Consider the following 26,486-nt stretch of genomic DNA (forward strand, 5'->3'; position numbering starts at 1 on the left):
TGACTTGTGCTAATGATATTGCTAAAATTCTAATTTAAACCATATTCATGTTTTACAGCTTTTTATACTAGTATAAAAATAAACAAAAATGCCGTGTGCTTATTTACTGCCATTATGTGCAAATTCTATGGTGTAATAATGACATATCTCTTCTTAATAAGGGGAGTGACTTATTAATGTCAATTAATGTTAATTAATAAATGGGAATGTCATGGGAACCACTTAATAAGGCCAATATTATCGATGTCAAGTCTTAATTTTTTTTTATGAAGGAATATCAAAGACAGAAATGAATGTAATCAATAAGTTCCTATTCAGCTCTAAACGTGACGTGATGAGGCTGTCCCCCGCAGTCTCAGTCCTGATAACTCGAGCGCAGATCGGCTCCTGACAGAGGTGGGAGGACGGTTAGTGGATGCCGGAGAACATGAATGTGGCAGTGGGTTAAATATGGCCATTTCGAGGGGACTGCGATGCTGTCAGAGGATTTTTTCGTGGATACCCGTGGCTATCATTGCCTCTGTGGTGCTGTGGTCGTACTACGCCTATGTGTTTGAACTGTGTTTCTGTGAGTACGGGGAAAGCTGGCGTTAGCTTTGTTTGCTAATCGTTCTCTGTGATGTAAAACCGACTCCTCCAGAAGGAAGTGCTTTTGTCTTTTTTTTTTTTGCTCTCGGTTATTGTCATTGAAAATACTATGAGATTAAAACAAGTTTGATTCAATATTCATAGTAATCTACCGACGTTTATCGTTGTGTTGTGTTTTAGACTAGCTTTACTTGAAATGATTGGCTGTTTTTTCGAATCATCCGTTCCACCTTAAAAGGTGCAGCTGTTCCATTCTAGCGCTCGAGACTACAGACTATGGCCAGCACGTAATAGCTGAACTGTTTAAGGTGGAACGGAAAATAGGAAAGAGAATATTTAAACAGAGCTTCTGTTGTTGTTGTTGTTGTCATGCTTTCACATTGTCTTAATAACGATAATATGTAACTGTTTGACAAGCGTAAGTGACTGTTACTGTTTGTTTATGCCGCAGTTACTATCGACAGCACATTGGAGAAATGTAAGTTTTTGTTCCCCATTCTCCCTATCAGTACATGTCAGTCTGATCTTTGATTTGTTCTGATGCCACAATGCGCTCATGTAATGTTTGATACGGGTTCCTCTCAGATCAAATTCACCGTTGTGTTGTGTCCCTCTTGTTTTCGTGGGAAAAGTGACATAGTGTTTCTTTGCAGTGACCTACATTTTGGTGTTCCATGTGTGTTTTGTGATGTTCTGCTGGACCTACTGGAAGGCCATATTTACTCCACCCTCAACACCAGCCAAAAAGGTTTGTGCTGTGAAGGTATTTGATAGACTGGCTGTATTGGGTTTAAGCAATTTCTTATTTTGGAAAGATAACAGTCATTTATGGTGCTAGGACTGACAAGATGTGGTAAAAATATCTAATTGGAATCGTTTTGATGAAAACTTGTGAGTGATTTTAAACAGCCTTTCATTTCTTAAAATAAATAAATAAAAAGTCAGCTTTTTGGCCACGTGCTGTTTGTTGTATTTAAATGCTAAATGCAGTGTATGCCAGACTGCCAGTTCTTTGTGGATTACAAAGTACATATATTTTTAAGTTATTAATATTTGTCTAAATAATATAAGAACTTGTTGGATATAATCTTTATTTGCCACCTAATAATGTTAGTATAAAAATTGCGATTGTGGGTTTTTTAAACATACAGTAGTGTGCAGTCATAAGTACTTGGGAAAATGAAATGTACATCTATCTCAGCAGTAAGAATTTATTTGCACAAAAACCCTAATACTAGACTAAATTAAATAATATTATTACATTAAGTAGTTATATTCTGTGTGTGAATGTGTGGTTTAACCCTTTCCAAATCACTCCTTGTGGTATTATTTGTGGTTATCATCCAATGCCCAGGTTAACAAATGCTTCATTATGTTAAATCAAGTGTGCTGTTGATGTGACAAATCCATTTGGCCAAGGAGAATATCTGGGAAAAACTTAATTACTCACATTTACTACTACTTAGAAAAAAAAACAGTTAATTTTCCAGCTCTGTTGTATCATTTGTCTGCAGTTCCACCTTTCCTATAATGACAAAGAGAGATATGAGATGGAAGAGAGGCCAGATGTACAGAAGCAGATCTTGATTGACATCGCTAAGAAGCTCCCAGTTTTCACACGGGCTCAGTCAGGAGGTGAATCGTTTTGGATACCTTGGTTTTATTTATTGGAAATGTATTTGATTTCATTGTTGAAAGCAAGAACAATCATTGAGTCCTGCAGTATTTGTTATAGCTGTGCCCTTTGTTTATTTATGCATTCTCCTATGAAACCCTGTTGTACAGGCAATATTTTATGTCTAGTTGTATGTAGGAGTCTAATTGCCTTGCTGAATTACCACGCTCTTGCATGTCTAGTGCCATTAAAGCATTAAAAGGAAGTAAATGGATGCTGAAGTGTGTCACTGAATTGAAATGCAGCCAGATGACTCTTCTGTATGTGTGTCTAGCTATCAGGTTTTGTGACCGCTGTCAACTGATAAAACCTGACCGCTGTCACCACTGTTCTGTCTGTGAAACGTAAGTTTCCTCCTTACCCCAACCATCTCCTATTTGCTCTATCTCCCTCATACCATTTGTTCTCAGTTGCTGTAGAAAGAGGATCTCTGTACTTGAGACTCCTGCTATAATTAGAAGGTGTTGTGAAGCAGGAACTTGACCTTATCATCGAAGATATCAAGATTCTGTCCAGTTTAATTACTTCTGCACCTTTCTTTTTGTAGATGCGTTTTGAAAATGGATCATCATTGTCCATGGTGAGTGGATGTTGTTTATTTAAGTTGTACAAACCCAGATTTTAGAAAATTTGGGACATTTGCAAAATGTAAATAAAAATGGAATACAATGGTATCCAAATAATTTTAGCCCTGTATTTAGTTGGAAATGGTTCAAAATCAACATTTCACATGTTAAATGTTTAAATGTTTTTGCTTTTCGAAAACATTTACCCATTTTTAATTTGATATCAGCAACATATTAAAACAATTTGGAACAGGGGCATCTTCACTACTGTGTTCTACTACTCCTTTAACAACACTCTGCAAAGGTTTGGAAACTAAGACGACCAGTTGCTGTAGTTTTTAGAAGTGAAACTGTTTTCTATTCTTGCTTGATTTGAGTTTTGATAGGGTTTCAGCTGCTCAACCGCTCAAGGAGTTTGTTATAGTATTTTTAATGTTTAATTTAGCCTGAACTTGTTTAGCAACTTTTACTATGGGACAATGCTGTTTGTAATCAATGCAGAATGTGAAAAAAAATGTTGGGTGGCAACATTTTGCTTCAAAAAATGTATATACCATTCATCATTAATGGTGCCTTCACGGATGTGAAAATCTCCCATCTCCCATGTTCACAAATGCACTCGCATATTATCACGGATGCTGGCTTTTGATGAACTATGAACAAGTATGATGGTCCCTCTTCTTTTTAGGCTTTAAAAAGTGTCATTCATGGTTTCCAAAAACAATTTCAAATTTTGATTAGTTGGACCAAAGGACACCTTTCCTCTTTCCCAGTCCAGCTTTAATGAGCTGATTAATTTATTGTAGCGTTGTAAAAAATGTCTATAGGAAATTTGAAAATCATTGCTTTTTTACATTTTTTTTTAAATGGGCTTTGTAGTTAGTTGCTCTCCATTTAATGTAAAATTGTATAATGAGGAGAAACGTTTTCTAGTCATTTAGAGAGGCTTCCATGTACGGTGGAAACTAAAAGTATACATATGTCCAGGTGAAAGATTAATTCCCTGCTCATGGGAACAGGAAAAATGTTAAGCTTTCTGGCTGATGCCAAGACCTGTTGCTTCTGTTCCTAAACAATTTTTAAATGATTTCTAAATAATTAATTTTTCAATTTGCCATCTATTTTAGGTTTTAGGTAGGTTTGAGAAAAAAACTTTTATGAATTGCCACAGAAATTCATTTGTAACTCAAACTGTTTTCATTTTGTAGTTTTTTCAGTTTGTTTTCACTTTCATGCAGTTAGTGGATTTTCCCAGTTTGCCGAGTACACCCCCATTAATGGTGGACATGTTGGTACTTTATCTCCTGCCCTTCATAAGTTCCTTTGTTGTCTTGGTTTAATTTGAATCTTAAATTCATTCAGTCCTAGACAGGGGTGTCATAGTGGGATGAAAATTGGGACTGAATTACCAGAGCCCCAAGTAGATTACAATATATGTTGCTAACTTATGTAAATGTAATGATTTTGGTAAATAAATCGGTTGATTCATGGACTAAACTGTGTCCTAGCCAACATACAGTGTCTGAGGACAGGCACCCTCACCTTTGCACAAAATGTTTTAGTCAGCCTTATCCGGGCTTTTTAAATTGGTGCATTTAACATAGTGTTCATTCTGCTGGGCAATTGGGGGGGGGGGGCCCATGGGCACTGCATACGGCCCAGAATTTTGTGCTACGCCCCTGGCTCTTGGACTTAATTTATGTCTCCTTCCTGAATGATGTACTGTTTGTTTTATCAGACATTTTATATTTGAATACAGGTTTTGTAAAGCTGCTAATAGTACTTTTATTTGTTTTGAAATTGCTCCCAAGTAGAAATCAGACTTGTGTAAGTCCACAAATTATTTGTCTAAGCTCTTGGCAGTTTCTGTTGTATCAAATGCAGAAAAAAGGGTCACTGGTTGTAAATGTAGGCCCTTTTAAACATAATCACAAGAGCATCAATATCTGAAATTCCTCTGATTGTTTAAAAAAAAAACACCCTCTGACCCTCTGAATGTCTGATGTAATGAATTAAGGCTGAAATAAATGTCTCCAATCAGTAATTGTAAATTTAAATCTGAACAAAGATGCTGTAAATCACTTGCCATGATGAATGTATGGTGATATAAACTGATTTTTGAAAAACTGTTTGAACTAAATTTGCATGTTGCTCTGTTTCAGGGTGAACAACTGTGTTGGATTCTCAAACTACAAGTACTTCCTGCTTTTTCTGTCTTACTCTATGCTCTACTGCATTTTCATTTCAGCAACAGTGTTCCAGTATTTTCTCCAGTTCTGGGTGGTGAGTTTGATTATTTAGTATCCTTCCTAGAATAAAATACTGACACTTTCTTCTGATGGCCATTTATAATTAAAATGCACGTAAAGTCTTCTGCTAAATGTCATTTAAAACAGACAGAATGAGTGTTTATTCAGTTTTCAGCAATTGTATTTATTTGTTTGTTTATTTATTAGGGGGATCTTCCCAATAGCCATGCCAAGTTCCATGTCCTGTTCCTGCTGTTTGTGGCTCTCATGTTCTTTGTCAGTCTCATGTTCCTCTTTGGCTACCACTGCTGGCTGGTGGCTAAGAACAGGTCTACATTGGGTAAGACACATTTTTAATTTGTGTATGTTTTATTTATCAATTTCCCAAATTGCACCACCAATAACTAGAGTTTCCTTCTAGGATCAATAAAGTATCTATCTATAAAATAGTAACATTACATGGAACAAGCTCTTGATATGCAGTGTGCATCTTTGGGAAGACAATTTCCATTATATGATCATAGTTTGGAGTGTCTATGTATTGGCAGTGTTAATTTAAGAGCAGCAGCCTGATCTATCAGATCCCATTCAAAATTTGCGAGCAGAATATAATTTCATTTGAGGGACAAAACAACTTGAGCAATGAACTGTGCTCTCGCAAATGGGAAAACATTTCCCGGAAGAAAATACACTTTAAGTAAAGAAAAACCCTCCTTGTTCAAGGACAGTCAAGACAGTGCGCCATACTCATTGCAGTCCGCTTTGCTTGGGTTGCCATCACAAATTGTGAACTAATTCCAGATTGCCGATATTTTGAGTTGTCTGCTCATTAGCGCAGCAACGTGCACCAAGCACAAGGTATCAGATGTTGGTATCGGAGCCTTGGTTGCGATTAAGAGTACAATGAACACTGTATCGGGCAAATACCTGATACTAGTATCGGTATTCATGCATCTCTATTCAGCGTGAACTGGATAGAGACAGGAACACGCTCCATTTGTGTGTGTTTCTGGGGCTGTGTTTGGCGAGCCTCAGCTCGGCATTGGTTAATTCACAAGTTCAGCAATACGGCTTGGAACTCGACAATTTACACACGTGTTATATCTTACAGAGAGAGGAGGACTGCTGAATTATTTTGCATGAGTGTGGGTCTTTGCCTGAAATATTGTGAAGGGAAGTAGGGCGGAGACATTTTGTGGCGTTAATGTATTTATTAAACTCCATATAGCTGCACACTGCCTCCTTAAATTTTTGCATGCTTTAAGCTGTTACACTGAATAAATAAGTAATTCTTAAAATCAACAAAATGTTCTTGGTCTCCTTTGTTCTTTGGTGATAGATCATCCAGTATTTTTTTTTTTTTAAATAAAATGAACAAGGAAAAACACTGATGCTGGTGTTATATATTATGAACAAAACTTAGCGCTCCTTTTTCCATTTCTGCATTTATTAATCCTGCCCTCCAAATTTTCTCTAAAACACAATCACATAAAAATATGTAAACAAAGACATTGATATGAAGCTTCAAAAAAAACAAAAAAACCTTCTCCAGTCTTTCCAATGACAGGGGTAGGTATTTTGGGCTTTCCCGTTTTTGAAAAAAGCCAGAAACACCTGTGACAATGGCTACATGATGGTCTGAAGTAGCTTATAGGGCAGAAAAAGATGAATAGCTGCTTAAAAATTTAAATGACAGCTCATGGTGTCAGATTTGGATCTCACATATTTATTTATTTTATTATATTTTTAACTTGGCATTTCCTACTCATGTTCTTTCCAGAGGCTTTCTCTGCACCAGTGTTCCAGAATGGTCCTGACCGGAATGGCTTTAATGTTGGCTTCCACAGAAATCTTCTGCAGGTCTTTGGAGAAGAAAAAAGACTTTGGTTTTTCCCAGTCTTTACCAGGTAAGTAAAGCAGACCTTGCCAGTTTCAGTGTGCCCTCCTTTGGACCACTTTTAGTGTGTAATAACCACTGCATACCACACAAGATCTACCCTTTTGCAGATGCTCTTGCCCTGTCACCTAGACATCACATAAAATTCAAGAATTGACTGTTCACTTGCTGCGTAATCTATCCAATCCTTTTATAGGTGTCAATGTAAACCGATTATCATTGTTGTTCATTTCACCTGTCAAAGGTTTTAAAGGCTAAGCACCAGCTATATGAAAGTGTCAAATAAATAAATACAGTTGAATTTGAGTTCCTAAATTGTGTTTAATGATAGTCAGAAAATATGTTATTTCTTACTAATTCAAGGAATAAGGTTTAAAAGACCGTTGGTCCCCCCCCAACGGTGTTTGGAAACTCGAATAGGCGTCTTGCCTGTGACGTAGACGGTGGACAACAACTCTAGAAGTTAAGAAGCACTTAATTTAATGCAAAATGACTAAAATGACTGTTTTTGGCTGCAATAATTCAATGTACAGTGGGACATCTGTGCACAAATGGCCCAAGGACCCCAAAATATCCAGAAAATGGATTAAATTTGTCAACTTTAAACGCGCACTTTGGAAAGGACCATCCGCTCACTCCGTTATCTGTAGCTCATTTCACTGGCGCTTTTCCAACAATATGGGCATGTAAGGACACCAACGAAAGGTGTTCAAGAGCCTCTGTAACATGGAGGTAAACAGGGTAAGGACACTTACTTCGCCTGTTTTAGTTGGTGTTAGTTAACGTTAGCTTGACTTGCTAAACTCGGTGGCTCAGATTATACTCGGCTACGTAGCTGCATTACGGAGGTTTATAGTGTCGGATGAATTCAAGCTCGACTTCGATCACATTTACAAGAATAACGGTACCTCTACATTTGAGTTTAGCTTATTGCTCGGCTATTGTTATGAATAATGTTGATTATTTAGCTAGCTAGATACTGTCATAATAGTAGGGTGACCTGACGTCCTCTTTTACCCGGACATGTCCTCTTTTAGACTTAAAAAAAACGTCCGGCCGGAATTTCACAAACGTCCGGGATTTTGTTTTTCTAGAGCTTACATAGAATTTCGAGAAGCGTTTCATTCACAAACTAGTCCTGCCATCACCCTACTGTTTTGTTCACTTGAGTGAGAAGGGGGCGTGGTGAAGTAGCCTAAAATCTTCTGATTGGACGGTCTGACTGTAGAGCTACCGTTATTGGTCGATAACCTTCTCTGTAAACATTGGTCAGTCAATAGTCGTCCACTCTTATTGTTCATACTTATGTCAGTAACCAAAATAATGTGAAATATTCATGGAGGTCCATTAAGTGGTGCTTAGCCTTTAATGGTGTGGCTGATCAGTAGAATGAATAATGATCATGATATTTGGGAGCAATTGGCAATGGGCACACAAAGTTTTATGCATGCATTATTTGTGACCACTTCACTGGGCAAAGGGCAGGGACATGCTTTGGACAGAGTGCCAGCCCATTTTTATGTCTTAGTTTGGAAAATTAATGTTTCACACAGGTTAGTTTTATTACATATGGCTCTCAACTGTATCAATCCACATTCACATTTGACCTGAATCTAAGAGCATCTGAAGTATGTACACAACCTTTTTTTGTGTTATATAGTCAAGGCGATGGCCACTATTTCCCTCTAAGGACCATGTGTGAATCTCGGAACCCCTTATTGGCCAATGATGGGAGATGGGGGGAGGATTATGGATCAGACGAGGATAGCACAGGTGAGTGGGACTTCATAGAGGCTGAGGAATGACAGCCTGTGCCTCATGCATCCAGAATTAAAAAGTAGCACAAATACATGGGCTTATCCTGATGTAACTAGTAAGAAGTTGAATTATAGGAGCTTGTCAAGCTCCATCTGCCATTATGCCACTGCATTGGCTGATGTATGTAATTTTGTCCTAAAGGTTGGACATCCGTTAGTGGCATTATAATATACTTACATGTTGTGTATGGTGTAGAGCAAAGGATTCATTCATTCATTATCTGCAAGCGCTTATCCAGTTCAGGGTTGTGGTGGGTCCAGAGCCTACCTGGAATCATTGGGCGCAAGGCGGGAACACACCCTGGAGGGGGCGCCAGTCCTTCACAGGGCATAGAGCAAAGGATGTGCATTTATAATATTTCTTGCAGAATTTTTAGGCAGCTTGGGTGTAATAACAGCACTGTTATCAGGTCTTTTTCTTCGTGATCATATGAATGGTGAGTGTTTAGAAGGTGTTGGGTTGATGATCATGTTCTCTTAACATTCATTCTTTTCAGAAGGTGAAGTGGAACACGATCCTTCAATCACCATTGATATAGAATCATAATTAATGGACAAGCTTCATTTCTTGGTAAATATAGATTCTTGATTCTAGAGTCTTGGTGCTTTTAAAAGAGGTACATCAATGCTATACAAATATTTGTTACTTTTTTTTGTCTTATGTTTACTAGAGGAGCACTTTTAAGTTGCTTCAAGCATGAACTTAAATCATAATTTAAGAGACGTACCAAACCTTGGATGTGGAGACTGCATTCCAAATGCTGGAAGATTCCAGATTCCATGGAGTGCCAAATATCTGGATGGACCACAGTTTTTTTTTATTTTTTATTTTTTTTTTTTATTATTATTTATCATTCAGAATTTAATACAATCCACAAGAATTTGGTATTGAGAAATACCAAAGGCAATTACTGACTCTTTCTGTTCACTTGGGCATGGTTTTTCCTCACAAGATAATCAAGTTTTACTGGGCTTGAATCTCAAATCCTATCACCTCTCAGCTTACTACACTGTCAGTGGCCACCAGCATCACAGCATATATACAGCGTCCACTTGAAAGAACAAAAGTGGAAGTTGCGTCCATTTCAACGTCAGACACTTCCACTAATACACACTTCCCGTCCCACACTGCAAAAGCAAATGCTGTCCATTAATTCACAGCACATAAGTGTTCAACTACAAGCATGATGTTGTTTCTCTAAGCCTTAAAGATTTATCAAAGACTGCGACTGCTTTTCTGTAAAATCACTGTGGTGCAGCCGTAACCTATAGTTTTTTTTTTGTAAATGTTAAAATTGATATTGTCTTTTTATTACAATGTAATAAGTATTTTCATTACATGTATGTCTAAATGTAAATGGAATGTGTTGTCAATTGTTCCTTTGGTGTGGGGGAGTTAACTGATCGTAAATCATGAGATTTTATGATTATTATTTTTTTATTTATCATGTGTATTACAGTAATTTACAAATAAATGTATCATACCTTGCTGCCATTTTCCACAAAGATACTGTACATTAGGGGCTACTGCTAAGGGCTGGTGTGGATGCAGGTTTAGAAAAAGCATTTTCCTTTTGACAGCAAAACCTTAGTGGAATACTGTACATAATGTTTATATAAAATGGCATATTCAGTCGTGGCAAGTCATGATATTTTGTTTAGTAATATTACATTACTGGTAATTGTTATTAAAATGTTTAATGCAATGATACTAATATTTAGACTAATTCGGTGTCAGGACAACTTATAGCATATAACACTTACTCTCACACTGGTCTGTTTGATTGGAATGAAAACCTGCAGTCACACCAGCTTTTTGTGACTAAGACTGGTGACCCCTGTTTTAGGAGATGCAAATATGGTACCAGCATTTCTACAGTAAAGGCTAGTTCAGTGTTTCTCCCACTGTAGCCCTTCATGGTTTAGGAAATCGTGTGGCTGGACTCCAGGATTTTGTCAAATCCACAGCTAGATACAGCGCGTTCCCTGAACCTGACCTTTGTTCTTCTAAATAAAGAGATTATCTTGCACTGTTATGCCAGTTCAGACACAAACGATACTGCTCAGTTGCTTGGTTACATTCAGACAGAATGGGATTAATACATGGATACCGTGGACTGTGTTGCATATCAGCTTAAGTTTCTTTTTGCCCTTAAACCTTTTTTGTGCCTGTATTTATGTAATGTAAAACTTTTTTACACTCCATGTCAAATGCCTGTATGTATGCTTTCCAGTCTTGTTTTTGAGGCGGTTACATGTACCCTTTTTTGTTTGTTTGTTTTCAAAAATGTATTCATGTGCTTGGCCACTGCAAGTACAATCCAAGTACATAATGACATATATTTTCAAAACAGTACAGGCATTGTTTATGAACATTCTAAGTGCTGCATATGATGAACATTCAACAACTCCCATTCAAAGATGAAACTGTTAATAAAAAAAACACCCTTTGAAAATTTGTCCCCGCTGCTGCAATAACCCCATCTCTACTCTTCTCTGGTGGCTTTTGACTGTATTTTGAACCATTTCTTTTGAGAATTGGCTTGCATTCATCCACAAGTGCTTTATTTGGGTCAGGTGGTAATGCTGAATGATTATTTCTGGGTCATAAACATCACTCTTAATCCTTTCAAAGATAGTGGAAGGAGCTTCATCAATTGAGAGGATGTGGTTCCACTGCTCCAAAGTCTAATGCCTGGGGGGTTTTGTGCCCCTCTTGCCAACACTTGGCAATGGACATCCTAAGGTTTGGCAAGCCTGAGATATACTGTATGTTAATGAGAGAAAACTGTGCCAGCTAACCCTGCTCTCGCTCCTACTCCACATTTAAGGATTTCACAAGTGTATACATCTATAAAAATACACAAAAAACCTATTTTAATATGTATTTGTACATATTAATGGAAGCAGGATGGAAATTGTTATTCTCTCTTTTCCAGTTTCTGATGAAGTTTGGAAAGCCTATTTCCCTATAAATGATAAATAGGAACATCTGATGACACAGACAGGGTTGATGCTGACTGATGGGGAAGGTAAATTAATACAATTTATTAGCAAGATCTACTTTTGAAAATACAAATGAATTTGAACACATGGTTGCCCTTTTAATTTATATTATACACTATACAAATGTTTCTAGACAACACTTATAAAGAGTGCATTCAGCTATGGCGCACCTGTTGATTTCATAGATCTTCTATTATGCTTACACAGCATTTGTAATCTCCATTACAAAATGTGAATTAAAATTCATGCTGTGGAGCAGCTCAACATAAGATTAAGGTCACCATGTCTGATGCCAAGCCCCCCAGTCTACGTAAACCATTTAAATATGCAAGGCACTTCAAACTGTTATGACACAATTCTTTATCCTGAAAAAATATAAATATACCTCAGAACACTGCACGTCAAACATCTTTAGGGTGGAATAACTTGATAAATTAGTCTGTACCGAAGTATTTCTGTCCAAAGTGAGTGGGAGCGACATAATGAACCTCAGTGGTCAGTATAGTGATGTCTGGAAACTCTTCAATTATAGACTTTGCACCTGAAATATATGTTAAAAAAACAAGCACATAATAATAAAAATTGCCATTAAAAAGGCAAAGAAAAAAAAAACCATGTATACAGGCCAATACCATAATCAAATACATGACTGAATCAAATCCATGTTCACTGATTATTTCATTATTTTCTGCATTTTTGTTAAAATATTTTAAGTGGTCTTTGAAAAACATACTAGAATACAGATTAATTTTGGTGATCATAGACTATAAGGTTTATTTGTATTGTACAATTGTCTGTATTTCTGTATTCAAATGTTTTAAACGCACCACATCTTTCTCTCAATCACTCACTAATTTAACAAAATGCTTCAAAAATGGGTGATATTCATTGCTTCACATTAATAACACAATGTATCCTTGTTGTTCTGACACTTTATTATTATATATTTACCTATTGGGTTTCATAACACACTTCAAACTAGAGTTGTTTAGGTGAGTTCCTTCTGTGCCATAACACTGCATATGTAAGTTTTCTGCCTCATTAAACTCACAAGACTCAACTAATTAGCGGCTAATTAGCAAGACCTACATGAGTCGAGTTTGGAATGTTAGAAGGGGGCTATCGCTAATCCATGGGTCAGTAATCTTATCCACAAAGGGTCAGTGTCATGTTGCTGGTTTTCACTGTAAACAGGAGCCCAATCTTGTGCAATAAATCAATTGTTGGAGGACTGAGAGAAGCTGACTTAACAAATGGAGATAAACTTCTGTTTGTTTTAAATGAAAACCTGCAGCTAAAGTTCAAGCATGTAACAATTTCAAAAGTAAGACATTTTCTTTTAGAAGATTTTAGAAGATTTAGAGTCACACCCACATTTTAAAGTCTCTGTGGCTGGATGTCATATTAATCACTGATTAACAGCTTGAAATGGATAAAATATCTATCATAAAGACGTTTACAATGATTGGCCATGATAATAAAATGATCTGTAAATTCATTGTCCAGTTTATTAGCTCTGTATACCATATGTGCAGCTCTACAACTATTGAATGCAGTCCCTTTGTTGCTCGGCATATTTTGTTAGAAACCAATACACTTTTCTTCAGTGATCAAGACAGATTCCAACAGGACCACCACAGACCAGGAATGATTTGGGTGGTGGATGATTCTCAGAGCTGCAGTGACACTGTGGTGGTGTGTTAGTGTGTGTTGAACTGTATGAACAGATCAGACACAGCAGGTCTGTTGGAATTTTTCAAAATCTCAGTCTTACTGCTGGTCTGGGAATTGTCCATCGTCCAAAAATATCCATCCAGAGGGGAGCATCCTGTGACCATTGATGAAGGTCTAAAGAACCAACACAATCTGTGTACCAACAGATGAGTTACTGTGTTTGGTATTACTACACGCAGGACCAAGCTGGTCCTGTGGAGGTCCTGACAACCGAAACAACAAGCTAAAAAGTGACCAGCAAATTATACATGCTGCAATTGTAAAACTACAAAGTGTCTAAATATTATGTGAAACTGAAGAGATGTCAGTGACAATGATGTTAGAAACATTGAGTTTATTTTATTATGGTATGGTTGATCAGTGTGTATGCAGTCACATGTGAAAGTGAAGAAAGCCATAGATTTACAAACTGTAGTATGCAGATTGCGGTAACACTTTCTGTGAAGCCCATAATTATAAGCCTTTATAAGGGCAGTTATGACTCTTAATAATTTGGAATTAATGCTTTGTAAGTTTTACAATAATACTTCATAGGGCTTTTATAATGAGCTATAATTGATTATTAACACATGTATCACTATGCATAATACCTGTGTATAATTATAAAACATCTATAATACATATTAACAGTTTTAAACACATTATAAATATTTAAAATGTATGAGATAATCAGTCAGGTTTGATTTATCCAAATTATTTAACATGTTAACATTTGTATTGACGCCAACTTACCATGAGGAGTGGAGAAAAGACTGAGGAGGATGATGTGTGAAGGCTGAACCCCATGATCTATCAGCACCCGGACCGCTTCAATGACTGTGTTGCCACTACCTACAGGTCAGTATTTAAAGTGGAGACAAATCAGGACACACTACATATTTATTTGCACTATTATTTATTTTTTTGATCAGTGGCCCTTGGTTGCAGACCATCTGAAATCTTTAATAGTTGGAACATTCTGACAGAGTTGAACACTCATACAGCAAACACCTGAACGACAGACTGCCAAAAATTGAAGACCTAAGTCCCCTTCCAAACTAACTATATTGGCTGCTGGTGGTAGTCACCAAATGAGGGAATACAAAATCAGAGTATGTTTTCTCCTTTTTTTAAAACCTAAGGCAAAATTAAAGTAATAGTAATGTTTTCCCACCAGATCTCTGACCAGCACTCACCTGGTACTCTTTAACCACCTTAGAGTGAAATGTCAAGCCAAATGACAGATCTACAAAGTCTCAAAGAGCCCACGCTCAAACACTTAAAATATACCATGTTTATGTATGTGATATAGGACCTTTTGTTGAGAGTTTTATTGCTATTAAATTTTTTCTCTAGTGCCACATAATTTGTGAGAAATCTGAGCATGTTACCTACAGATCACAAGTAAGCTCGTTGTTATTATTAAAACTTATTAACCTGTTAGATGAACTGTAGCTATTTTCATGTGTCATTACACAACACTACAACTGCAAGCAATTTTGTGATGGTTCAGAATCACGAGTTATTTTCTAATCAAGCATTTCGGTGTAATACATACATTGGGTATCAAATCAATGGCATCCTGACCCACATATGAACACTTCAATGTGCAAACACTCAATAGCCTCTTAAATATGGAGTCATCTTCACATTAATTTGATTACGGCGGCACGAGGGCAATAAGTGCAAGGTAAACACATTGTAGGATGGTGTTGACCTCTTCCACACGACCCTCTGGAATGAATTAATGTTTTTGAGGGCTGCTGATAAAGACATTATGTGTGGCGCTGTTCGACTTCGACCAGTGCACAATGGTTAAGTGTATTAACGGCGGGCGTAAACCGCCCATTACTAAGCTATTTTCAGGGCCCCATTCTCATGCTATTCAGCACTCGCTGGCTAACTGGCAAGCGCTGTATAATTTCCTTGCCAGAGCTATAATTACCCTCTGTGGTTGAATGAGCTGGAAAACGTGGGACAAGACGCAAAGGTCAGCTAGAACAGAGCAGTGAGGTGGGGGATTCGGGTGGTTTGCTCTTTGATTTTGCATGTCTACCAGTAGGCTGCAAGGCAATTACAGGTGTGCACATCAGGAACTGATGGACAAAATATTAGAAAAGGCACCAACAGAAAATCCTCGTCAACATTTTTAAGCCACTTGAGCACAGGTTAACAGAGATGCTGCATAACCTTTTTACTCACAAAGCCACTTTCCCAGAAAAAGCCATAATTTTCAACTTTTCATTCCATCATACCTCACTAGTTTTATTTAAGGTATTTTTATGTTGTACTTGCTAAAATGTATTGACCATTTTATCATGCACCATGTGGTACACTATTTATTGACCACAGGTACACAATTTATTATTCATTCATTCATTATCTGTAACCGCTTATCCAAGTCAGGGTCGCGGTGGGTCCAGAGCCTACCTGGAATCATTGGGCGCAAGGCGGGAATACACCCTGGAGGGGGCGCCAGTCCTTCACAGGGTGACACACACACACACACACACACACACACACACACACATTCACACCTAGGGAGAATTTTGAGTCGCCAATCCACCTACCAACATGTGTTTTTGGGCTGTGGGAGGAAACCCACGCGGACACAGGGAGAACACACCAACTCCTCACAGACAGTCACCCGGAGCGGGAATCGAACCCACAACTTCCAGGCCCTTGGAGCTGTGTGACTGCGACACTACCTGCTGCGCCACCGTGCCGCCTCACAATTTATTAACCTTCCTTTATTATGTCATCAGTAGAAAAAGACAGCTGCACTGTCACTAGCCAGATCACCAAAGTACAGAGTGCTGGAAGTATAATAAAAACATATATTGGAGACATATTCAGGAGTCCCCATGTTTTTGTATTTATTACCTTAAGTGAAGTTAAAGTCAGACCTCTCAATTATCCCTGTAATTTGCTTCTTATTTAACGTCTACTTAAGAGTATCCATCCATCCATTATCTGTAACCGCTTATCCAATTTAGGGTCGCGGGGGGTCCAGAGCCTACCTGGAATCATCGGGCGCAAGGCGGGGATACACCCTGGAGGGGACGCCAGTCCTTCACAGGGCAACACAGACACACACACATTCACTCACACACTCACACCTACGGACACTTTGAAGTCACCAAACCGGAGCACCCGGAGGAAACCCACGCAGACACGGGGAGAACACACCAACTCCTCACAGACAGTCACCCAGAGCGGGAATCTACCTGCTGCACCACTGTGCCGCCAAACAAAATACAGCAATTTGTAAATGTAATTTGACCTCTATTTCAACAAAAAATATACTGGCGACATGTGTTTGACAATGTAAGTTAAAGAATATTGTGAAATGTTCAAAACTCATGCTTGGAAATTAAAGCAGCATCCAGGAAAAACCTAGTACGTTATGTTCAAAAATAGTTCAAGGTTTGCCATGCATCCATCCATTATCTGTAACCCTTATCCAATTCAGGGTCGCGGGGGGCCCAGAGCCCACCTGGAATCATCGGGCGCAAGGCGGGAATACACCCTGGAGGGCACGCCAGTCCTTCACAGGGCAACACAGACAGCCACACACTCACTTTTGAGTCGCCAATCCACCTGCACCTGTTTTTGGACTGTGGGAGGAAACCGGAGCACCCGGAGGAAACCCACGCGGACACGGGGAGAACACACCAACTCCTCACAGACAGTCACCCGGAGCGGGAATCGAACCCACAACCTCCAGGTCCCTGGAGCTGTGTGACTGCGACACTACCTGCTGCGCCACCGTGCCGCCCTACTTAAGAGTATGCATCACATAAATCATAATAAGGAATGCAAGTTTTTAGTAAACGGCTCTGTGAATCCACTTCCCCACAGACACTCATAGAAAACAAGTGGTCCTTCTGTACTTACTCAAGATAGGGTACATGAGCAGGACTTTGCGTCTGTAAACGTCCGGCGGAAACTTTGCGTAGTACACTTTCGCTTTCTGTGTCTCTTCATCACTCTGTATGAGAATCTTTCCAATGCGGATGGATCGGCAGCAATCCCTTAGTCCCTGCTCCATCGCCTCTCCTGTTTTTGGTGTTACAAATGTACCATTTAAGTTTTTAAGTATATACTCATACTCAAGTTATGAGTTTATAACTCATAACACATTACTTTAATATTTATATAAGTTAGCTGCTCTGAAAAGGTCAATTAAAAAAGTTACTTTACTGACCACTCCTCATGATGCTGACACCACAGTTGCCTCTCTCAAACTTGACGCCATCATACTTGTGTCCTAGATGGTAAGATGTAAAAAGATTACTCATAAAAAAACAGATATAGCCCTGACTCTCAACACTGAATTATTATTATTATATTCAGTGAATGCGTATATCCTTTGGCATACACTGGAAACTGTCTATTCTTTGTTCTGGTGTTGTTTGTTCTTCTTCCTTGTAGGACAAAGCTAAATAATTTGGGCTGGGGTTCCCTAAAGCGTCTTATTAAAAATATATTGTTACGGTGAGCTGGGCGGACTGACAGACGGACGCACACGCTAATAACAAAGACTATATTAACAAGAAATTAACAAAACAAACATAAACGAACTCAAGGGCAAACACGAAACGAGGAAAGAACAAGACTAAGAACGAGAACCAGAAACAACATGACTAGGGATACTAACAAATAGAGCACTTGAAACAGCATGAGAACAACATGGGCTGACACAGTACAAAGAACAACATGGGCCGACACAGTACAAAGAACAAATGAACGACAACAGGAAGTGAGGGAAGGGGACTGAAACACAAAACACAGACGAGACGCACCTGAGACAAATAACGAGGGTGACGAACAAGGAGGCGGAACAAAGGCGGGACTAAAACAACAACAAAACAAAGCCATGTGCTGAGAAAACAGACCAGACGGGACGAGGGCGTGACATATATATATAAAAAGGTAACGTGAGCACTACAGTAAACACTCTACCAGTTAAGATGAGTTTACATAACTGGACCCTGAATTTTGTTTATTTATACTTTTTTTTATCAAATTCTAAAATGTCTTCCAAGAACATCAGGCATAAACACAGAATACGATATCCACATTCAGTCTATGAAACATGGAATACACATGCTCCTGGGGTATTGTTTCCATCTGTAATTATCTTGGATTTAAATGCATTCTGGAGTCATTAACAGTCAAGGAATCTGACCTGTTGGTGTGGTCACTACACATTCAGTATATGGCAACTGGTTTAATCCTTCTTCAACCACGAGTCGAATCTATAAATACATAAAGAGTAGTCACAATTCTAATGCAAATGAACAGACCTCAAAAAGACTCATTCATTCATTCATCTATAACCACGTATCCAATTCAGGAGCGCGGTGGGGCCTACCCAGAATCACTGGGGGCAAGGCAAGGACACACACTGGAGGGGGCGCCAGTCCTTCACAGGGCATCACTGCCAAACACATTCACACTTATGGATACTTTCATGTCGCCAATTCACCTATCGACATGTGTATATGGACTGTGGGAGGAAACCGGAGCACCTGGAGGAAACCCACACTGACACAGGGAGAATAAACCAAACGCCTCACAGACAATCACCCAAAGCGGGGCTTGAAACCACAATTGACACTGACTGTAACACTACCTGCTGTGCCATCCTGCCGCCCAAAAGATGATGTTTAAGTAATTAAACTGGTTTGAATCAGACAGAGAAAAATTCCAAACATTTTTTCACAATTTGATCCTATTTTCCAATAAGATGCAAACGAAATCTTCCAAAGTGTTTTATTGTAAAATCTGGAGAGACTTACTGAGTCAGAATATTGAGTGGTATGATTTTAAATCTTTGGGTTATATTTTCAGGCACTGAGGAAAAGCCTTGCGTGCTTGATTAGGCAGGTTCATATGAAATGTTGTATGAAATATGACAGAGGTCAGGATCAGCCAATTATACATTGAGTCCTGCCCAGTTTGTCATTTATTGACACAAAGCCTCCTCATTCTAATGGGAATGAATGACTGAACGAATAAATATCAAAATACAGAAAACACCATTCTGGAAAACTAACTTATAATTGTGAAATTTTAAATATGAACGGTCACATTCATATTTGGTGTTTTACAATAAACTGGTATTTCACAATAAAATAAAAAAATAATTTCAATTTTAAAAAAAGTATGAATAGATTTAATAATTTATTGATTTATGTATTATTATTATTATTATTATTATTGATTATACAGATATCTAAAATATTTTATCATGAACACTCTGTCCTCCATTCTCTGAATGACTGTTTAAAACTCAATGAATAAATTATGTAAATATTTCAGAAAATTCCATGGGATTCACTTTTTTTTCCTAAAGCTGAGTGGTGGTGAGCATATTTGCAGCTACACTAAAAATATCTTACCAGTCTATCAGCACAGAACACAAAATCTCCTCTTGTTGTTGTCCTGTCAAACACAGACGGCAGCCATTAGACTTCAGCAATCAACATGTTCTTCAAATATTCAACTTTATGTTATAGAGCTGCCGTTGTACTGACACCAAGTGGCAAGGACATGTCAAATATTCTATATACTACAAATTTTATAAACATGGCCGCTCCAATGAGGGGACCCACTCTATGGAGCATAAACTACCTCACTTAGAGAGTATAAGTAAATTAAAATTTTCATGTCATGCGAGTTGAAAAATGACAGTCACTTTCATCATAAATACTCACTGTTACTTTTTTTGTTCTAACAATATGTTATTGCTACTCTAACACCATGCCACGAACAAGCAGTGTTATTTGGTTCAGGACACCATCTGTGCTGCTCACTTGTCCCTGATAATAGTCTGTAGTTCTCGGACTTGGTCATTTAGGGGTAAGAGCTTCAGCTGAGGTCCGACGTCGATGTGGAGATTCAGTGGAGTTTCATGTGGTTGCTCCTGTGAATCGCTGTCTGAATTGCTGCCATTTGAGAAGCGGACCTGCTTCGTCACGGCGTGCTCTGGGTTCTCAGAGCTGCTCAACTGCTGGTTCGGACAAGGCATGTTACTGTTCCGAAAACTACCACTAAAATATATTTTCCACGCAGAATTTATTCTACGAACCTATAGTATTTCACACAAAAAGTACAAAGTAAACGGAAAAGCAGCGTGTCTCCTGTCACATTCTGCTCATGACGGTTAGGAGAAAGTCTGGATGTGTCCCAAATCTCCACTACGCACGTTACATTTCTGAACGCTCTGCTACAAATGCTATTGAGAGTAGTGTACTATGTTGATTCAGTCTGGTTATGTGCGGTTTTGGACACGACCCGTGAATAATAAGAAAAGTCACATCCAATATCCAGGCAAAGTTTTATTTTAACTCGTTATTAGAGTTCACATGATTGTTAATATTATCAAATAGTCACGCTAACCAGCAAATAGAAAATAACGTAGTGTTGCAGTTTTTTTGTTTGTTTTTAATAATTCAACATAAGTTAATCAGAGGCATAAACATAAAAGACACACACACATATATATATATATATGAGAGAGAGAGAGAGAGAGGGAGATATTTAAATTAATAATTAATTGAATTTAGTATGAAAATTTGAATAACAGCAATTTATTGATGAGAGATACACATTAAAAATAAGAACTTGGGTTAATGGAAAACTGTGTGAAAAGAATGGAAATATTTGCTGTATCATAAAACTGTATTTTAAGATTTCTTTTGTTTGACTGATGATTATTATACTCATTCTTTTAAACATAGAAGAAAAATCCATTTCCAGTGGATTGTAATATATTGTCCATCGCACGATTAAAGTGTACTAGTTAGGGCTCGAGTGCGTGGATTGGGCAGCGACCGGATTCCGTGGACTTCCCCGCGTTCCCTCGTGAGTGAGGTAATGATGGCGCCGCTGTTAGAGCCGCTGCGATGTGGACTACACTTCCACAGACGGAGACTTGCTGTCCTTCTCCTAAGGCCCAGCAGCGGTTACCATTGCCAGAGACACGACAGCAGAGCTTCTGTCGGGGCATGGAGACCAAGACAGAGGAGTGCTTATCAGGTAAACACGGTTAAATACACTCTCTGACTATCCGGAGCTAACGGCCGCAAGGACGGATAATGTAACGCTGGCTGCTGCTAACTCACCAGCTACAGAGCGGGTTTGGTTGTGTGCCTCCAGGAGGGTCTTGAGTTCCAGACTGTAAATAGAGTTCAATATAATAGAATTCACATATATGTCCTTTCAATGTGAGGACTTAAAACACGAATTAATATTGGCCAAAGAGATTTAGCTAACTTTGCTAGCTGCCGGGTTTGGTAACATTAACTAACCAGCTTCTAAAACTCTGCTGCTAAACCGGTTTCTTTTTTTTTTTCCTTGTTTTGCTTACGAACCTGCTTGTGCTATTCAGGCAGTCTTTTTTTATTATTACTATTATTTTACTTCAGTATCGTTTTAACAATCTCCTAATGTAGTTGTTCAGTTCAATGACCAACGTTTGAATCCTGTCAGTGTCGGTTGTGTTGAGTAAAACATAAAACTCTTCAGTGTCTAGATTCCTAGCGCTTTTTGTGCGTCTTTTTTGCCTTTGGCGGGACTACAAGGGCTTATATCATGTTCAGTCAAGACAATACTTTGATTTTAATTATTTAATACCGTTTATCTAGTGTCTGGTTCAAGTTTAAGGCAGTTTTAAAAAGGCAGATGTGTCCAGTCGCAGCATGTTCCATTAATCATTAGCTAGTGAAACTTAGAAAGTCCCACCTCCATTGGTGACTGTTGCTATGTCTGTCAAACTTTAAGCTAGGAATACCTGCTAGCATCCACAGTATTGTTGCAATTAGACCACAAATATAGCAGTTAGAAACATGTATGTATTTACTCTGTAGTTAACTGGTTTCACTACATTTTTAACTCGGACAGGAATAAATATTATGTCTTACATTAATCAAAGGTGTGAAAAATTAAATGCACGTTTCATTGCTGTGATTGGCGTGCAAACTTTTCATCATCTGATTCAATAACATGTTACATGACACGTTACATGACATTCAAACCAGCAGATGTTTGAGTGCAGAAACTTTACAAACTCTTCATAGTTTAGAAATGAACATTTTTCCTCAGCAATGCTACAATGACGTGATACAGTGGTGACCCAGAACACTGTGCTGTAATGTTTGAAGAAGAAACTCAGTATAATCCCAGTAGAATCGTTTTGTTTTAAAGTTATGATTTAAAATATATTTAATTATCACCTATAATTATAGAGTTTTACAATGCGTATTATTCAGACAGTTTATGACTCGAAATGTTCCTCTGTAATGGTGATAACTAATGCCAAACTGAGCACAGCAGGTTTCACTAAGTTTAGCCTATGCTTATGCCTGTGCTAAATCATCTGCATTCTGGCCAAGATTTTATTTTTTAACAAGGGTTTTTTGTAGGGATTTAACAGCACAGCTCCTACAGACAGTATGGCTGTTTGAATGGCACACAGGAGATTCGAATTGTGTGTGTGTCTGGCATTCTCTCACTTTCCCGGAATTAATTGCGCAAGAAGTCAAGGAAGTGACACAACTGACCACAGATTTCCCGGTTGAAAACAGTGGGCTCACTGGGTCCAATTTATATACCCTGTCTATGGGTATAGTATAAAGCATTGCCTATTTCCTGCTGTGAGCCAATGAAAAATTGGAATCCTGAAGCTCTTGAGCCAATGGCTGTGCTCATAGATGCTACCTCTACTGATCAAATATTACAGTTTTTTTAAATTGCAATGACTGGAAAATTTGAAATAAACAAAATGAATTTGATTAACTTCAGTGGAAGAATAATGCAATTGTGAAAATTGATTTTCTTCCCATAATAATGTATTCATTCATTCATTCGTTCATTCATTCATTCATTATCTGTAACCCTTATCCAGTTCAGGGTCGCGGTGGGTCCAGAGTCTACCTGGAATCATTGGGCGTAAGGCCATAATAATGTATTTAAACAGTTTATTACTGCAGTGTATTTGGATCTTATTAAATAGTGGGTATCACTCATATAAAGAACAGTGTGATATTTCTTTAACCATAGCATGGAGTAGATGCTCTGTTTATGTCAGTGATATGCAAAAAATATCATTCACTTTCTACTGGATTGTCCTATTTACAGATTATTAGTGTTATTGTTCATCCCCAGTGTATGACAGTTCTGCTAATATCCTTCTGAAAGAGAATTTCATTAAAAAAAAAAGCCATAAATTAGATACATTTTTTGTTATGTCTCCGATAGACCGTATTTCAAACTTGGTATGAGTAAACATGAATTATCCATAAATAAAAATACAGTTAAAACTTTGAAAGGGGAAGGAAAAAAGAAAACCAACTACAACCAAACTGTGCCTTGGGTACCCAGTACTCTGAATGAGAAGTACACTAAACTAAACTCAATTTTGTAGCACATCTGGTTACTAGGTGTTCACATTTGTTCATTATGTAGTAGCATTTGAAATAGTGGGACAAGACAATGGCACTACAAGTAGTGTTGCTGTCACACAGTTCAGGGTTCCTGGGATTGTAGGTTTAAAAAAAGTGGGATGGTTGTGCAAATCACCCACGAGAGAGAGACACAGACAGACAGACAAAGAGTCTCACTCAGTGAGTATGTGATGCCCTGTGATGGACTGGTGCCCTGTCTAAGGTTTATTCTTCCCTTGTGCCCCATAATTCCGAAGGGGCAGTGGGATGACGTACCACAGCACTGAACAGGATAAAGCCGTTACACAAGATAAGTGGATGGACAGATGAATGAATGAATGAATTATGAGTGAAAATTTGAATTCACCAGGTTTTCTTTTGCAAAATGCACACGTAAAATGACTGCATTTATTTGCATACAGTTAGTTCCAACTTTATCTAAATGTTTAGTATTTTTATTTTTCTTGTGTTAAAGTAGTATTAACTTGATTGCTCAGTTATTGTCAGATGCCGCTATTATAATACATTTGTTGTATGTATTATCGTCTTTTTTGTATTGAATGAGGCGCCAGGCAACGTGCCGAAGTGGTTCTTGTTACATTTGGGCTTAATTGCTTTCTCATAGAAAATGCAGAGCTAGCCTGAACTCATGATATCACTGTAGCATTGTCACATGATGACAGCTGTCAAAGCAAACATTTTATCGTACTTTGCAACTTGTGTGGAGAGATAAGACTGAAAAAGCGATTCCTCCCTTCTTGGACAACATTTGACCACACAGCTTGTGACAGTGCTTAGCAAGTGAGTAAAAACCAGCTCTAGTCCTGTGTCACCATCACGTCAATACTGTAATTTCCATATAAACCCAGACTAATACAGGCACCTGTTCTTTCATTGATAAACAATTATACTCCAGTATTTAGGTTGTTACCAATATTATTTTTTAGCATCATAAAAATGTTTCTCCAGCATTTGCAAAAACAAGCATTAGATTTATGTTTATTGCTGTGTATTGTTTTGCTGAATATTGATATGATAATAAAACTTTTATTTTTGCAGCCTTTTTTTTGCAAATACTTTAATAAATAAATCTTTTAGACACATTACATGAAAATGTTACACGAATGTTTATATCTGCCATGCTGAAGACCATTTAACAATAGTCTGAAAATAAATCAAGGCCAACTTACACTCATAAAGACCAGGCAGGCCAAGTGGTAAGAAATTTGCAAACACTTCTTTTAAAAACAAGCCATAGGCATATGCTACTAAAGTGGAGGTGCTATGGAGAAATGGAAAAGGCAAAAATAATGCTGATACATATGTCAACCATGTAGGAGGCAGTGTTGTGCTCTGGGGTTGCTGACAACATAGTTGTTATTTTCCTTGTCCCAGGTTATTTCAGGATGGATGCATGTTGCGTTATTCAGATTTGTGCCATTGCATTCAGACTACAATTAATTTCAGTTCTTCATTTGTCTTAAAGATAACCTTAAATACAAGTTTAAATTTTGAATTCTGGGGAGGAAAGGGGAAAAATCATTGAAGGATGATTGTGTATTAATGATCTCATTACAAAGATTTTAAAACACTTCTGTAGAAACTGTGAGGCACACTTTGGACAGGAAAGTCAAAGCAAAACACATTTGGACCAACAAAAATACTTGTGAAAGTGTATGCCTTGTGTCTATCTATCTCTATCGTCACACTTATATAGCACCTTTCTAGATACTCAAGGACGCTTTACAATCCACACTGCTCAGAGTGCTCAGAACACTCAATCCACACACTGGTGAGAAGCGGTAGCCAAACGCGTACAGCGTACTCTCGACCAGGAACGACCGTCTACAATGGTAGATCCAGCAGAAGGTTGTCTATGGTTTGTCTGAACCTAGGTCCTCAGTCAGAAGCTTGACAAGAGATGTGTTTATGATCTGCGGTCCCAAACATGACATATTCTTAGCCAGTGAAGACCTTAAGGGTCATAGGAAAGGAAAAACTTCTGATTACATAAGCTGCCTTAAGTGCAGTGAAATGAAAATAAACAGGATTATAAAAACGGCGTCAGTGTTTGTGGATGTTTGGGTTTGACTTCCTTTCTCTGTGTGTAGGGGCTTTATCTTTAGAAAGCATTTTAGTCTAAAATTAGGCTTAATCCACGAATCAAGAAACACCTTTTCCTGTTTTCATTTTTACATTGAGAGTATATGGCTTTTCAGTTTTCAATATCTTTTCCTTGCTGTTACTGGGTCCACGTTTGACATCGCAGACATGGGCGCCAAGTCGAGGTAACAGTCGACAGATACTGGAATCTGTAAAAGTAAGTTTGTTGATCATCTTTGGATGTGTTTATTCAATGTGATATGCTAATTAAACTATATTTTATGAAAGCCTGAGAGTTATAAAAGTGTTTGTAGAGTGAGAGAGTTCTTATTTTCAGGTAATACCACAGAGCTGGTTATGATTGAGCTTTTTCTTTCATTTGACCTTTACATTTGTACAGTCACTTCAAATCACTAAAAGT

General features: G+C 38.0%; 3 protein-coding genes across 5 annotated transcripts in view; 2 read left to right on the forward strand and 1 right to left on the reverse strand.

The window, feature by feature from the left end:
• The first annotated feature begins 373 nt into the window (after nt 1-373).
• zdhhc15b (zinc finger DHHC-type palmitoyltransferase 15b) lies at nt 374-10,896 on the forward strand. Its single transcript, XM_066649095.1, has 12 exons — nt 374-568; nt 1,040-1,066; nt 1,242-1,336; nt 2,103-2,223; nt 2,538-2,607; nt 2,811-2,843; nt 4,992-5,112; nt 5,286-5,418; nt 6,859-6,985; nt 8,636-8,748; nt 9,290-9,363; nt 9,464-10,896. The coding sequence occupies exons 1-11, from the start codon at nt 451-453 to the stop codon at nt 9,337-9,339; spliced, it is 1,008 nt and encodes a 335-aa protein (XP_066505192.1). The 5' UTR covers nt 374-450; the 3' UTR covers nt 9,340-9,363; nt 9,464-10,896.
• A 490-nt stretch (nt 10,897-11,386) lies between these two features.
• Nucleotides 11,387-20,723, reverse strand: LOC136673556 (uracil phosphoribosyltransferase homolog). Its single transcript, XM_066649096.1, has 7 exons — nt 20,333-20,723; nt 19,919-19,961; nt 18,703-18,772; nt 17,719-17,781; nt 17,409-17,570; nt 14,265-14,363; nt 11,387-12,339 (listed from the first exon to the last, which is right to left on the reverse strand). Exons 1-7 carry the CDS (start codon nt 20,545-20,547, stop codon nt 12,233-12,235), a joined length of 759 nt encoding a protein of 252 aa, XP_066505193.1. The 5' UTR covers nt 20,548-20,723; the 3' UTR covers nt 11,387-12,232.
• A 633-nt stretch (nt 20,724-21,356) lies between these two features.
• abcb7 (ATP-binding cassette, sub-family B (MDR/TAP), member 7) overlaps nt 21,357-26,486 on the forward strand; it is a 35,729-nt gene continuing 30,599 nt past the window's right edge. Inside the window, exons 1-2 of one of the 3 annotated variants that reach the window (XM_066649459.1) lie at nt 21,357-21,557; nt 26,232-26,282. In XM_066649459.1, the coding sequence (XP_066505556.1) occupies nt 21,396-21,557; nt 26,232-26,282 (213 nt within the window). In that variant the 5' untranslated portion in view covers nt 21,357-21,395. Of the gene's footprint in view, nt 21,558-26,203; nt 26,283-26,486 lie in introns of all 3 variants that reach the window. The other 2 variants (XM_066649458.1, XM_066649460.1) reach the window with 2 other exon arrangements.

The sequence above is a fragment of the Hoplias malabaricus genome, chromosome 17 (assembly GCF_029633855.1).
Source record: "Hoplias malabaricus isolate fHopMal1 chromosome 17, fHopMal1.hap1, whole genome shotgun sequence".
Lineage (NCBI taxonomy): Eukaryota > Metazoa > Chordata > Actinopteri > Characiformes > Erythrinidae > Hoplias > Hoplias malabaricus.